Genomic DNA, 15,447 nt, shown 5'->3' on the forward strand with positions numbered 1-15,447 from the left:
TTCGAGAGAAAAGAAATAATTTATTAGAGACTTCAAAAGCAAACTAACATGCATTTATCATGTAAGCCTTCTGACAAACATACTTGGAATCTTTAAGATGAGGAAGTTTATACTCTGCCTCAAGTACTTTAGAAATGCTCTACGCACAGTTCCAGAGTCCCGATGGTTGTACTGCTTCCTCCCCAGGCTTGAGAACTCGTGGATGGGATGGAACGCAAAAGGAACCTGGAACATCACAAAGGTGTGTTAACAGCGTGAACAACTAGATCCTAGCAGTGACATGCTTTCTTTTGACAACTAAATTGAAAGATGGTTGAGATTGTAAGACTTCTGAGTATCTGAAAAAAACTGACTTAGCAGGTACAGGATGTATTAGTTTTGTATTACAGTAAATGAAAAATGATAATGCAAATACAAAACGATAATAATAATAAAAAAATCACCATCACCAACACCACCTCATTGAAGAGAACAATCAAAGAAACAACAAAAATGTTAACCATGACTAATAATTCAATTCTGAACTCTGTAACTGCATTGTGAGGCACTGTTGGATTTTGTTGTTCAAAAACAAAAGACAAATGTACAAACTGAAAATCAACAGTTTCTCATACAGTAGGACAACAGTAATCAAATGTTGTAAGAACACATCAACCCTCCGATAACATTAATCGTGGCCTTGTGACATACTTTAAACCTAACGATTTATTTAAGAACGACATCCTCAGCTGTGAGCCCAGCACAGCTCCACACACACCAGTGAAACACTTCTAGCTCAGACAAGCTAAGGAACTGTATCAGAAATGAAATAAATGATATGACCTTTGAAGAGAAAGGTGAAAGCCACCTTTTAAGATTAGGAAAGTTCACTTCAACTATTCACCCAACAGATAACAGATAAAAAGAGATAACTCTTTTTTTTTTCCCCCCCCTGAAAAAGTTCTACTTTTAAATTGATAGATTAATTCAGGCTTTAAAATGCATAAGCTCCTCCCCAAACCTATTCTAGGTGAGAAATTAGAGGTGGTTGAGTGCTATAGGAAACATTGCACATAAAAGGATACAACAAGAAAGGATACACTCTGCATGACAGTATTATTGCAGTATATACGCAGGAATGTTTCTAAAGAAGAACAGCAGAATGTTGTTTAATTTTATTTAATTCTCAAGGTTGCACACACATTAAATTTATGCTGCCTATCATAAACAAAAAGGTATAACTTAATAAATATACTTTTGACCCAGTCTGGTGAACCCACCATCAGTAACTCTGTATTCAAAAGTAAATCCATCTTTTGATAACTTTAACTATACTTGACAACAGCAGATTCTTGTTTTATTAATTCTTCCTCAGGTCTTTGACATTTTACAGACTCACTTTCTCCATCAGATCCAAAACCCAAACACGCTTCCACTCAATGCAGGCTTTCAGGTCACTTCTTCTCTACAAAGAAGCTGATGACCTCTCAGCATCAGTTTCTTTTACATAATCCTTATACCAAAAAACTATATTTTACCCACAGAAAAATAGTCACTCCAAATGCTAACTGACATTTTTGTCATTCATCAAGAAAAAGGCATTTCAGTTAGCAGTAAGTCACACTGTTTTTATAAACCATTGTGTGTTGCTTTCTCTACCAAAGAAACAATATTTGTAGAGAAAGTAATAAATAATGTTTATGAATTAATCAACAAGTTCTTAATTCAATTTTCTTACAGAAGAAAAAAAAACTGTGATACAAATCATACTTCAAATTCCCCAGGTGTCTGCATGGATTTCGGATTTATATAATGGAATTCCGCATCACAAATTAGCATTTATCAGATTATTCCAGCAGACACAGGAAAACACATTCGATGCAGAAAAAGGGTTCTGCCTCATCATTAGCGTGCAAGTAATTTGTGATCTGTAAAGGAATGATTTGTACTTAACCTAGGATTCTTAGGGATTTCAATTAGTCTGTGGCGCACGATGTGACTGTCACATATAAACATCGAAGGCGTGGAAGAAGTCCTGTGCACCATTTACTAAAGCCATGAAACTGAAGCAACCCACGCAGGCTTTCAGATGTACAGGTATGTCTTGAGCGCTTGCTCATTTTAAAAAAAAGCTTCTGAGTTGATCATCAGTATGATTAATAATATAGTAAGCACCTGGTTATTTTCTTTCTGCTATTCAAGTATTATTTAGCATGTTTAGTAAAGTCAGAATCAAATTTAATGCATTAAGCTGGTTGGAAATACATGACATGCCAGAATTACAGTTCAGAGTTCACATACAAAAGCTTTCCACCAGTTAAAAATACTTCAAATTTCCTTTTTCCATTTAAAACAACTTTAATAACATTCTTATCACATCCTGGAGAAAATATAACTAATACTTTTTATTTAACTAGGAAGGAATAAGAAAAAAATTGAAACACTTCTGCACACCCTCGTTTCTCACAGCTCAAAATCAAGGCTCATTCGTCTGCTTTCAATAAACAGTACGGAAAAACACCTGTAAGAACAAGTCATCTTTTATGAAATAAAAGATAGCTATTTCTAATAGAAATACTACCCTCACAATAACAATACCAAGGGAATGAAAACAATTTTTTAAAATTAAAATCAGTTGTTCACATTTCAAACTTCAGAATTGTTTTTTTTTTTTTTTTTTTTTAAGTATTTTTTTTTTTTTTTTCTAAATAATGACCAAGACATTCAGATTAAGAAACATAAAGGAGTAAGCAGTACTTTTCTAAAGCACTCAACCGAAGCTTTAAGTTCTGAGGTAAGGAGATGGATAACCAGAGTGACATTCAATCATAACATGTAATTCAGATAAAATGCTCTTCAAATTTGAGCTTGCTACTTTATCAGAGTGCAGGCTGAGAACTGAGCGTTTCTGTGGTAGCATCTGAAGTAACTGGTGCAAATCTGAGACAGTTCACAACCCAAATTTTTGGAGGCCACAAAAATTCCCACAATTTTGCTTCAGTTACTTTAGCATAAAGCAAATACTTAAGAGTAAGCGCTAGTGAAGTAAAGATGTACGATATGAAGTGATTACTTTTAGCAGAAAGTTAATTTCTCATCAATTTAGACAAATGTTAATATCAGCACTTGTGCACTCCGTAGCAAAGCAAGTCTCAATTACTGCATTATTAAGTAACACTTTCAGAAACACAAACATTTCCTAAATCAGACAAGCTTTAGAGATGCTGCAGTAGTAGTACTAAGATCTCATTGACAGAGGTGGCAGAAGCAAGTTTATTGCTGAAAACGGGTATCTGACACAGCTTTACAGCATGCATGGTCTGAGTAAGGACAGGAAAGGGCAAAGCTGCCACTCCTGTTGAAGCCAAAATCCCAGAACACTACTAAAAACGTAAGTGCTCAAATTCCATGAAGTCATTCTCCCTAAGTTCCAATCTCCCAGCATTAAGGATCAGAAAATACAGACAACTATCCTAGGATCTCAAGATAAGGAAAATAATAGACTCCAGGTTTCTAAACAGAGAAAGAAGCAATCTTTAATCTTAAACCAACTGCACATCCTGCAAACTGGTTTCCTGACAGAAGAGCTCATTTAAGAAAAGAACACTGTATGGAGTATTTCTCTTTCACTGTCACTACTCCTAAAGCAATTATAAAAAAATAAAACAAAAAAAGGCAACAAAATGAAATACAAAACCCTGTAATTTTTAGGCAAAGAATCCATACCTTTTGCTATGTTCTACTTTTTTCTTTTCACTTCATTGGAATCCTGCTTTGGTCTAGCTGAACGAGCAAATTGCTGAGGTTCTGTTAAGGACTACAAGTGTCGACAATAAACACAAGTCAATCAAGAAGCAACACAATCCTAGTCAAAGATAGGACCTCGCTGATCTGCAGCACGCTTCAAGAGAGCATATCCTAGAGCTCATAAAAAACTGGAACATTTGGAACATTTAATTCAGCAATAAGAAAGGATGCGAAAAGATTTCAAACTAAAACAACAGGGCAATCCAATCAAAGAAGTGTAGAAACCCCAACACGATACATATGCCCCCAAAGTAACTAATTTGTATGCAATTATAAAAAAAAAAAAACAACAAAACAACAGCCAACCAAGAAAACAAAACAAACACATCATCTCCCAATTCTGCAAACACAGGTTTAAACAACTCAAAAGCCCTACAAAATTTAAATGCAATGGCTATACACCTTAAACTGTCTTTTGGTTGGGCTTGCGGTATCAAAGAGCAAAGAACAGAAAAATAATTAAATCTTAAGTAAGGCTATTTACTTTCCTATTTCACAAATGGTGTCCCTATACATTTTTAAGATATAAATTTTACAATAGTACACTAGGTTCTTCTGTCTAGTTTTTGTAACATCTCTCTTCTTCCCGCCGATTTCTAACAAAAGCCTCTAAGAAGGCAAAACTAGATACTGACAGACAACTCAAAAAGAATGTGATGTAAACATTTGAAGAAAAAGATACGACGACCATGGGTTTTTCAAATAAGACGTATCCATTTGCTTCTTTTAAAGCTTTAGCAGCTGCTTTTTCATTAGGAAGTCCAATGAAAGCCTGACCCTTCATACGGCCTTCTTTCATTAAACGTATATCGAACCTAGAGGAAAAAACAGAGAATTAGGAAATCATAGAATAGAATCACAGAATCACTAAGGTTGGAAACAACCCCAAAAATCATCCAGTCCGATCATTCACCCAGTATTTCCCCACTAAACCATGTCCCTCATTACAACATTTAAGCGTTACTTGAACACCTGCAGAGACAACGACTCCACCACTCTCCTGGGCCCATTCCAGTGCTTGACCATTCTTTTGGAGAAAACTTTTTCCTAGTGTCCAACCTGAATCTCACCTGGCGCAACTTGAGGCCATTCCCTCTCGTCCACAGAGAAGATGTCGACCCCCCATCTCACCACCACCTCTTTTCAGGGAGTCATAGAGTGATAAGATCATCCCTGAGCCTCCTCTTCTCCAGACTAAAAAATCCCAGTTCTGTCAGCCATTCCTAAGGCTTGCGCTCCAGACACCTCACCGGCTTTGTAGCCCTTCTCTGGACACACCCCAGGGCCTCAATGTCTTTCTGTAGCAAGGGGTCCAGAACTGAACACAGTACTTGAGATGTGGCCTCACCAGAGCTGACTACAGAGGGATGAAAGATCACTTCCCTGCTCCTGCTGGCACCACCATTTCTGATTGAAGCCAGGATGTCACTGGCCCTCTCGGCCACCTGGGCACACTGCTGGCTCATCTTCAGCCAAGATCAACACCCCCAGGTTCATTTCTTCCATGCAGTCTTCCAGCCACTCTGCCCCAGGCATTGCCGGGGGTTGTTGTGGCCAAAGAGCAGAAACTGGCACCTGGCCTTGTTGATCTTCATCCCATCTGACCAGGGAGGGTCCAATACCAACCTCTGGGGCATACCACTTGTGAACACCAGATGGATTTAACTCCTACTATATGGTATGTTTTTTCTAATGCCTTCATATTTCAAAACTCTGATACAATGCTCCTACTTCAACCTGAAATAGCCGATATGGATGCAATACCTACATGCAGGAATTATGCCACTGAAGACCACTTACATTTTGCCTAGGAGATGCTGTTTAGTAAAGGCTGCACCAAACTGCAGGATGGCAAATCTGTGTCCAACTGTAGTAAATATCACATATGCTAAATCACTAGATTCACACAATCATTCATGCTGTATTCATTACGCATTGCTCAACAAAATAGTATATTTAGTAACTAAAATATAAAGGCAAAATAGTAGTCTTTAGAAACTGGACAATAATCCTATTTCTGTACTTGTGACAGTGTCTTCAGATGTGAATCATTGTTTCCTCAACCAATAAAGAAGCAGCACCAGAAAGAAAAAAAAGCAGAAATAACTAGTTTTCAAATTACAATTCTCACCAATATGAAAAGGTTAACATCAGAGACTTCATTTTAACTTACATATTTCGTTCCAGTTCAGACTCAAAGTCAACATATCTTCCAAAAATGAACTTGAGATCCTGGAATTAAAGGGCTGATTTAAGAAAGTTGCTGAAAAGCCTTTATGAGAAATATTTATTTTTTCTTTTTTACATACCTTTTCTTGCACTTGTTTAGCCAAATTCTTCACGTATATCCGGCAATTTGGTTCACCTGGCTCATAGTTTTTAAAAACAGAAAATTTCTCCATTTCTTGAAGAAGACAGAAAAATAGACAGTTATTTTTTTTGCTAAGAATAAAACAAATTATTAAAGTACATATAGCAAATTAATACAGAAAATACTTAAACTTTTTATTACAACAAAGTAAACAGCTTCTATTACATAATCTATTGTCACAGTTGTACCTTCTCTAGAAAGTCTGTTTTTCTCTAGTTCTCTTCTAGAAATAAACTCTGATGGTATTTCATCATCTTCTTCCTCTATTTCCATTTTATCATTTGAGCTAGGAGTTGGGAAAATTCTTCCAAATCCTGTATTATTGATTTCTTCTGTGGTAGCACAAAGATCTGTAATTTGAACACATTATACAAGAAGGTCGTATGATTATTCACAAGAGGAAGGAGAGCAAGCAAAAAGAGTATATTCCTTTTATTAATATTTAATTATAGCAGACTGTAAATAAATCTGAACACATCCTTAAGGAAAGTTCTATTAATTCCGGACTGGACAAATATAATTTGTTCTACAAAATCAACTGCAGTACCAAGACAAGTCACAGCACGTGCCTGTTAAATTAAAACTAGCCCTGCTATTCAAAGCCCGTATTTTCATTTAAAGAAGCTCTAAAATACTGAAATACACAGACAAACCATAGCCCTATAAGAAACCACCACACCCTCACTGCTGGCACTGTCCCGCATTTTTACTGCAGATTATCAGTGTAACGCAGAGAAGAAGCTGGCAACCATCTTAATACTACTCTCTAAGAGCTGGAAAAAGAAGATCTAAGATTAGCTTGATCCATTCAGTTACAAGATATATAATAGTGAGAATACATTTGTACTGTACTTGCTACAGGCAACATAAAGTTTAAAAACTTTTAAGAAAAGGTGCAATTCATCATAAACATACATACTACAAGGACAGAAAGACTTTAAAATGCTCCACATCCTGCATTACATGGAAGCACTGAGCTCTCTTTAACACATGAAAAGCAACAAATGCAGACAAGATGCAAGGTGGTGTTCCTAAACTCTGATGTATACTATCTATGGAATCTTCTCCAATACAAAAGAAGAACAGGATTGTCTGGTCTGAATTTTAGCAGCCATCAGCATACTGAAACCACATGAAGTTGACATTAGATAAATCTGAAGTACACATGCTTACCATTTTTTTCTTCTCTTTCCGAATTTATCTGAAGAACAGATGGGATGTCAGTAGTAATATGGAACTCAATCTTTTTAAGACCTACATGCTGTGGTTGCTCAAAGACATCTGAAGGTGACAGGGTAGGGTGCAAATTACTGTTTAAAACAACAACGTGTTAAACATTCGGACAGGCACTTATTTTTCTTATTTAGGTTACTGATAGCTTTTCGTAAGTGGCATTGATGTTGCTCTCACAGTGTGAAAAATATCCCAACCCAATTGCAGAAAGAAAAATGTTACAAGAAAATCGTGTATCACAACTGATTATCACTAGATAGAAACTCTGGTGGCTACTCTGCCACAGTACTGCAATTTCAAAAATCAAGATGATCTAAACAAAATCAGCTCTTTTTCTCCTCCTCCCCCCCTCGTTTTTTTGTTTTTCAGAATTGCCTCAAGCAATACGTACAGATCACTTCTAGCAGCACTGTAACATGAAACTGTTTTTATTTTTTTATGAAAAATGTTCTTTTTGATAGCAAGAGAAAGAGATAGAACTTTAATACTGTGGTTGTTAAACAGACTTCAGTTCATACTACATAACAACGCTACCTTGCAAGCAATTAGGCCCAACCTACATAGCAGAGAATACTTTCATTAAAACAACACTATAGAAAACATGATGCAGGGAAAGACACTGAGCAAAAACAATAATTTTTCTGAAAATATGCAAGCAGAAAAATAATACAAACCTGTGGGGAGTACATGTGGGAACATTCAGTAAGTCCTTAATTCTTTGCCTTTTTCTAACACCACGCTTCTTCGTGTTTATTGGTCTTTTAGGTTGAAGAGTCGCTAATTCCATCAATTTGGTCATTCTGTTATAAATAAAACGAAGTTAAAAAAGATCCAAATTGGTTTACATTTTATTTGAGAATGCTCACTTGCAAATGCAGCCCTTCTCCCTTCCTCTAAGCCCCTGAAATGCAACTTTTCAGAATTTATTTGTCAATGCATGTATTTTTCTGAACATAACTCATTTATTTCAGTTTTAGTAGCAGATGAAGACAACAATTTCTTCATTGAGTATTGTTTTAAGGCTTAAAAACAGCTCTAATATAATTTATTCCCAAGCCTGCGAGAGAATCACAACCTCCTTCCATTATTGTTTGTCCTAGCAATACACACTCAATGTACAAAGAACATTTTGGAAGTCAGGCAAAATTATTTAGGCTGAGTAATTTACTCTCTAAAAATGTGGAAAACTGAAGAAAACCAGAAAACAATTCATTGCTTCATTTGTTATACTGCACTCTCTTTTCATTATGAGTTTTTGGATTGTTTTTTTTTTTTTTTTTTCAAAGTAAGAAATTCTAACTTCTGTGCACACATGGCCACACTCACCCTCCTACTGTCATTCAAAACAGCACGATCCCTCCATTTTTCACTTACTATGGAGCTTCGTAACACATCGAGAAGACTATCTATAGGCTGCAAGTGTTCAGAGATTTAACCAGTGGCTGAACAAGTATCCAGAGAAGTAAAAAGTATGTATTAAGACTGTAAAATACACACCTCTCTTTTTCCTCCGCGTTATCACTTTCATATTCTGATTCATCTCCACTAGAGACTTGCTCTTCTTCCTCTTCGGGCAAAGGAGGCTCCTCAGGAGGCAAAGGTGGAATTGGTGGGGGTGGCACAGGCACTGGTAAATACTCTTCATACTGGTAATAAGCAGAATGTAAAAAAAAAGTGACGAAAGATTTTTAAGTAAAGATTTTGTGCGTCTTGTTTTCCTTTGTATATAATAAAAAGCCAAGGCGATACATTACGAGATAGTAAGAAATGGCTTTTTACAGCACATTTATATAGATTTATACACTATTTTGATAAACTACATTAGTAATTAAAAATCTGCAGTAAAAAAAAAATAAATTCCAATATGTAAAAGTGGATGATTTCATTCTTTTTATTTGAGAAGTTCAATATAAAAGTAAAAACTTTTCTATTGCAGGGGTTCATGGGTTTTTTTGTTTTGTTTTGTTTTTTTTTTGGTTTTTTAACATTGCGTGTAGTCCTAAGGACTTTTTTCCAGAACACAGAAAAGGAGCCCTGAGCTACTAAACAATCAGTTTATACACTGGACTTTCCAACAGCTGTCAAAACTACACCATTTCTATAAGCAGCGAGGATTTCATGAAAGGAATCTGATTTTTCACTAAGAGTGTGGAAACCACATATTACAAGGAAATACCTACATACAAGATCACTTTTACAAGTTTGAACTTCGGATCTCTTACCACACTTCTTATATTTTAAATTGTGAATCCTTTTTCCAGTACCTAAACACATATATTTTAAAAGTTACCATGGGAGGGCGAGCAGTAATTGGTCCAAAAGGCGGAGGAAGATTCATTTTATTCATCAGATGAAGTACCTGAAATGATTCAAGGTAAGAAATACCTCCATTAGAGAAATAAATACAGTTCCTTGCTAGATATCACAGCTGATTACTTCTGACAGGTAGAAATCAGTAGTTTTAATGACAGTACAACCACACAGGTTACCAAAAAATGTGAAAGCCAGCAAATGAGATGCAACAATACGAGTAAGTACAAGCAATACCCTGAAAAGGCTAGTAAGAAGTACATAAAACATCTCAGTATGAAATTACAAGTGCTCGTAATTCAGAAGATCAGATCCGTTTAAGCCTTCCACATCAGCAAAGTAACCGATAGTTCTGGTCAATGAAGTCTCAACATAGCCAAGAACTAACACTGTTTAAAAGTATCACAGGACAGCTAACTTTTATTTAGTATGTAAAAAATTATTTCTGCGGATAACTAGAAGAGGAAAAAGGACATGTTTTCATTTTTATACTTCCTTTTTTTGCTGTTTTCTTCCCCCCCCCGCACTTACCTGGACATAAAACTTGGGCACGCTTGCCAAGGCATTTGCTATATTTGCTAGAATTGTGCTTGAAGGTGGTGGATACAGATACTTGAGGCAAGAATTGATGGGAAATGTGAGGCTGAGGAAAAATAATAAAAACAATGAATCTCAGCTGCATTGCCATAAAATAGCTGATAACAATTAATGGTTACTAAAAATTTTAGCTGTTAGTTAAATCTGAAATATCACTGACATATTACCATTCTCCCTAGAACAGTTACGTACCATTTTGACTGGCTGGGCCACCCACATTACGCTTTTAGCACTGGGGAATAGAACGTCCCCTATCATATACCAGATTTACTGGGCTTGGACGCAAGGAAAGTAAGTAACTACACATACAGAAAGTCTAACAAACACAGGACAGAACCAACATCTTCCAACATCATAAACCCAAAACTCCAAGCACTGGATTAATCAGCCCCAGAAGAAAATTATTCTTCAAGTAGGCAAAAATACAAACAGAGAAAAAAAAAAAAAAAGACCAAACTGTCTAAGAGAGCCCACTCAGCTCTTAAACTCCTGAGAAAGCGACAAACTGCACTAGAAGACTTGGAGGCAACCTGTAGCTTCACTTCTCAAAGTATCGGTCATTATTCAACCATAAGACTCTTAAATTTGAAGAACTATGAATTTTATCTTTACGAAAAAAATGCCTACAGCTACACATGTAGAAAAGCAGTACTTTATAAAACAAAACTACTACTACTACATTCTCTCTTGTTCAACAGAATATAGCACTTACTACTAAACAGACCTTAACAGAACAAATAAGTTAAAAAAGTTGAAAATATTAACCCATGGCTAGGTGCAATTCCATTCTCTATTTTAAGACAGCTTGGCTCTCTCTTCTCTTCTTCTTTCACCGGCTCTTCTGAACTAAAAAATAACATTAATTAAAACAGGTAAAAAGTTCACTGCCTTCCAGACAACCTATCTCTCATTTTCAATTTCAAAAAATATTACAAATAGATCAGTGTAGTATTTTTAAGAACTTTATATTTGCAAGACAGGTCTATGCAAATAAATATTTATCCATATTACAGAGGGTCTCCCCGTATTTATACATTTCTCATTTAAATCTACTCACAAGAAAAGAACCGAAACTATTTGTGCTACTCTTTGTTCAAAGGTTGTAAGATAAAAATATTGTTATTGATTTGTTCATATTCAGAGCAGACTAATTAACTTTTAAAAGCTCTACAGCTGATTTTAATGAGGCACAATGACGTAGCTTTTATCGCTTTGTTGCGATACTGCACAGGTAAATCTAAAAGCTTAGCTACACGATTTGTTTTTTTTTTTTAAATTACATATTCAACAAATATTTGAAATCCAAACTATCATAATCCTTGACACTATCATTAGGATTTATTTTTGTATTTTTATTTATATATTTCTTTATACATTTGAAGAGAGATTCTGTTTCATGTTTGATGCAAACTTAGATAGTACAGTCTTATGCAATCATACCTACAGGTGTCAATTTTGCCTGACTCAATTAGATTAGAAAGAAACACCATGAAAACACTGTACATACTTTCTGATTGTAAAATGACACTACAGCTCTGACACAAAAAAGAAGCAGAAGAGACTCCTAAGCACAAGGAACCTGGGTATCATAGGGGTCATCTTACATAGACTGGAGTCTTGCTCTACATGAAAATTAGCAGGACTATCTCTGGTGAAGGATACCTTACAGGAATAAGGATGGGGACTGCTTCAAGATTATACTGAACAGTACAATACTAATAGGAGGAATGAAATCGCTCATCTACAGATTTGAACACACCTATTAACATTACTAAAAGGCTATGATTTACTCTTTTACTTAACAGTACCAGGAAAATGTTATGAATACAGAATTACACTTCCTTGAACACACACATATTGAATTATTATCCACATACCTTTTACATTTGTCTGACAGTGAAGGCTGGTTAAGTACCTGCACGCTATCTTGCTCCTTTGCAAATTCAACAACTAATGTGTGCCCTAAAAGTTTCAGCTGATGCAGTCTTGACAAAGCCTTCAAATTATTATAACAGAGAAAGGAAAGAAACAGAAGAGGAAAAATATCAGATGGTTTCAAAGCAAGACTTCAAATTTTAAATCTGAACATAGCCGTGGGACTGCAGCCTCAACAACACTTATTACACACACTAGTAAATCTCTGATTTCAAGAAAAAAATGCCTCACTTACGAACAACACACATGGTGTAGTCTACCAGTACTATCTCACAATCTGTAAATTGCAAATTGCCTAGTTGTTACATGGTGAAGCTCTAGTTCTCTGCAAGTCTTGATAGTCTACCAGCAACAGACACAAAGCAACCTAAATTCATCACTGTTTATCTCACAAAATCTTTGCACCTTCTTTCAATATTATTTTATAGCACGACTTAATAAACGATCTAGAATATAAGAGTGGCATTCAGGGCAGAGGCTTTTCACTAGTCAGATTTAAAAGGCATCACTAGTAATATCAGTTTACATGCATGTCTTCCATTAACATGACATTTTTCTTACTATTATTGAGGCTGGCACACAAAGCAGCTTCGAATTGTTTACTTCACTATGTCTAAATTTTGTCACATACCAAATTGCACACAAGACAAGCAACTTAGGTTTGTTTTACAGCCTATACAAGAATGCACAAGCATCCTCGACAAAACACCATCAGCATCATCTCAAGTGACTTTGCCTTGCTCTAAGTCACAGGTCAGACCAGATGACTTTCAAAGACCCAACCCATCTTTCCTATGACTATGCAAGTGGGGTTTTTTTTGTAAATCCTTCTCCTAGTGGTTTAACCCTGCAAGCAGCTAAACACCATGAAGCCTTTTGCTCACAGCTCTCTCCCAGTACCCTAACCCTAGGGTACCAGTAACCTCTCTCCCAGTGATATGGGGGAGAGTTAGGAAAAAAAAGTTACCACTCACAGGTTGAGATAAGAACTATTTACAAAGATGGAAGAGAGAAATAACGGTAGTCATAGACATAGGTAGATAGAAAGTTTATACATATGTGTATTTGCAAACCAATTGATGTGCAAGCAATCGCTCACCACCTGCTGACCAATGCCTGTCTGGCCAACTCCCCTCCATTTTTCAAGGTTTTTTTTTCTGCACGATGCCATACACTATGAAATATTCTTTGGCCAGTTTAGGTCAGCTGTCCTGGTTCCGTCCCCTCCCAGCTCCTCGTGCTCCCCAGACCCCATGCTGGCAGGACAGTATGAGAACCTGAAACATCCTTGGTTCTGTACACCGCTGTTTAATAACAACCAAAACATCTCTGTGTTATCAACATCGGTTTTCTCCTAAAGCCAAAACACAGCATCATATCAGACACCAGGAAGGAAGTCAGTCCTGTCCCAGGTAAAAACAGGATGCTCCTGAAACAGTAATATTTTATGTTGCTCCACACGAGATCACATGTAAAACGTTATAGAACAAATAGCAATACAGAGAAGTCCTTTGCTAAAACAATAACAAATTTGAATACAAACCTTTACAGCAGCATTTTCACTAGGAAAAGTAGCAAAAGCAGTATGTTTCTGGAAAACAAACAAAATGCCGCACTGAGTTCAAATCAGAAAGGTAAGAAAATTCCCAGTTATCACTCTTCTAACTGCAGCGCGTGGCAAAGGCTTAGGGAACGTTCTTTGTAAGAAATCAGAATAAGAAGTTTCTGCATTACAGGGGAGCGAAGACCATTAAAGGTTGCCTCCAAGTCAAACGACTCTATGATTCTAAGAGGCAGAGCTGCGGGGCGGATCTCTGCCCCCCACAGCGAGCACCCCACGCTGCCCCGCTCCTTTTTCCAAAGGACGGCCCAGGCCAAAGCCCTCCGGCCCGCACCGAACCACGAAGGAATCGGCCAGGGCCTCCTCACGCCCGCGCCCTCACCAGCCGCCCGTGGTCCGACAGGACGCGCACGGCCACTGCCCCGAAGTGCTGCAGTAGGTCCTCCTTCTCCGCCGCGGTCAGCTCGGCGGGCAGGTGCCGCACCAGGAGCGTCCGCCCACGCCGTCGCGCCACGCCGGGGTGACACTGCCCCGCGCCCAGCGCCGCGCCACCCGCCCGCTCCTCCTCGCTGCCCGACGCCGCCATCGCAGCGCGAGGCCGGAAGCGGCGGCACTCCCACAAGTCGCGCGAGAGCAGAGGCTGCCTCCCTCACCTCGGCGGGCGGGCTGTTGGCGCGAGACGCCTCAGCCATTGGGGTGGAGTCGGGGCGCGTTTGGGCGGGAAGCGGCTGCGGCTGTGCGGCTGGCGGCGCCTGCTCTGTGTGACTGGCCGGCGGTCTGCTCGGCCTCTCTGCCACTAGGGCGAAAAAACTGTGAAATGCAGCGTTTGGAAATACATCAAGTAGCGAAGCAAAAATTTAGCAGCGATTTCTTAAAGGATCAGCTGCTGCATTTTTGTTGATCCCTTTCACATAGGCTAGGAAACATCTGTGAATTCGAAGACAGGTGGAAAAATTGGCACAGAGGAAAATACTACAGTGTACTTTCCCTATGACACCAGCAATACCGTGTGTTTTGATGTTGAAATTTTAACACCGACCAGCTTTGTGAACTGTGGCCTATTGTTTTATAAATTCAGGAGACTCTCAAATGTTGGCCACAGTTACTTGCAGCAGGTAGGAGCCTTGGCGTTGCAAAAGCTAATCAGCGGCAGCTTTGTTGCTCTGTTCTGTGTAAATTAGACCTTTAGGTGCACTCCTGGGTAAGGAGACAGAAGGACATTTTATGCAGATGTGCATTTTTTAGCAAAGCAAATTTTTCACTTCCATTTGTAGCTCTCTAATGCACTCCCGTCCTTCATCTGTAGATCACTCACCAGGCTGTGAAATGATTACATAATTCAAAATACATTTTTTTTTCTCTCAGAACTGAGAAATGTGATTGAGCTCTAGTCAAGGGAGGGAAAAAAAAAAAAAAGTGTTTTCCAGTGACACTGAACACTAAAAGTGGCAAGAAAAATGTAAAAATGTCACTAAAATTTTGTAAAAAGTTTTTAAAAAAATCAAGAAAATAAGTTTTGCAGAATTTCCTGATATTTTGGACACCATTCATTCATTACTGATGCCATAAAGTTGTCTACTAATGACAAATCAGCAGTGGCCGGAGGCAGATGCCATTGTCCTATGTAGTGAAAGTCCAACTCAGCCTGTCAGTT

At 37.7% G+C, this 15,447-nt stretch overlaps 1 protein-coding gene across 2 annotated transcripts; it reads right to left on the minus strand.

The window, feature by feature from the left end:
* Positions 1-14,379, minus strand: RNPC3 (RNA binding region (RNP1, RRM) containing 3). Of its 2 annotated transcripts, none has more exons than XM_042819769.1 (15): positions 14,176-14,379; positions 13,776-13,823; positions 12,175-12,293; positions 11,063-11,143; positions 10,232-10,343; positions 9,681-9,749; positions 8,888-9,036; positions 8,065-8,190; positions 7,331-7,467; positions 6,346-6,507; positions 6,096-6,190; positions 5,960-6,018; positions 4,469-4,601; positions 3,706-3,778; positions 1-225 (listed from the first exon to the last, which is right to left on the minus strand). In XM_042819769.1, exons 1-14 carry the CDS (start codon positions 14,377-14,379, stop codon positions 3,719-3,721), a joined length of 1,554 nt encoding a protein of 517 aa, XP_042675703.1. In that variant the 3' UTR covers positions 1-225; positions 3,706-3,718. The 2 variants fall into 2 exon arrangements, with proteins under 2 accessions (XP_042675703.1, XP_042675702.1); XM_042819768.1 differs by having other exon boundaries at positions 1-1,123.
* Positions 14,380-15,447: the final 1,068 nt, after the last annotated feature.

This window comes from Centrocercus urophasianus, unplaced genomic scaffold, assembly GCF_019232065.1.
Source record: "Centrocercus urophasianus isolate 14NV4802_14NV808 unplaced genomic scaffold, USGS_Curo_1.0 seq_18, whole genome shotgun sequence".
In the NCBI taxonomy this organism is placed as follows: Eukaryota; Metazoa; Chordata; class Aves; order Galliformes; family Phasianidae; genus Centrocercus; species Centrocercus urophasianus.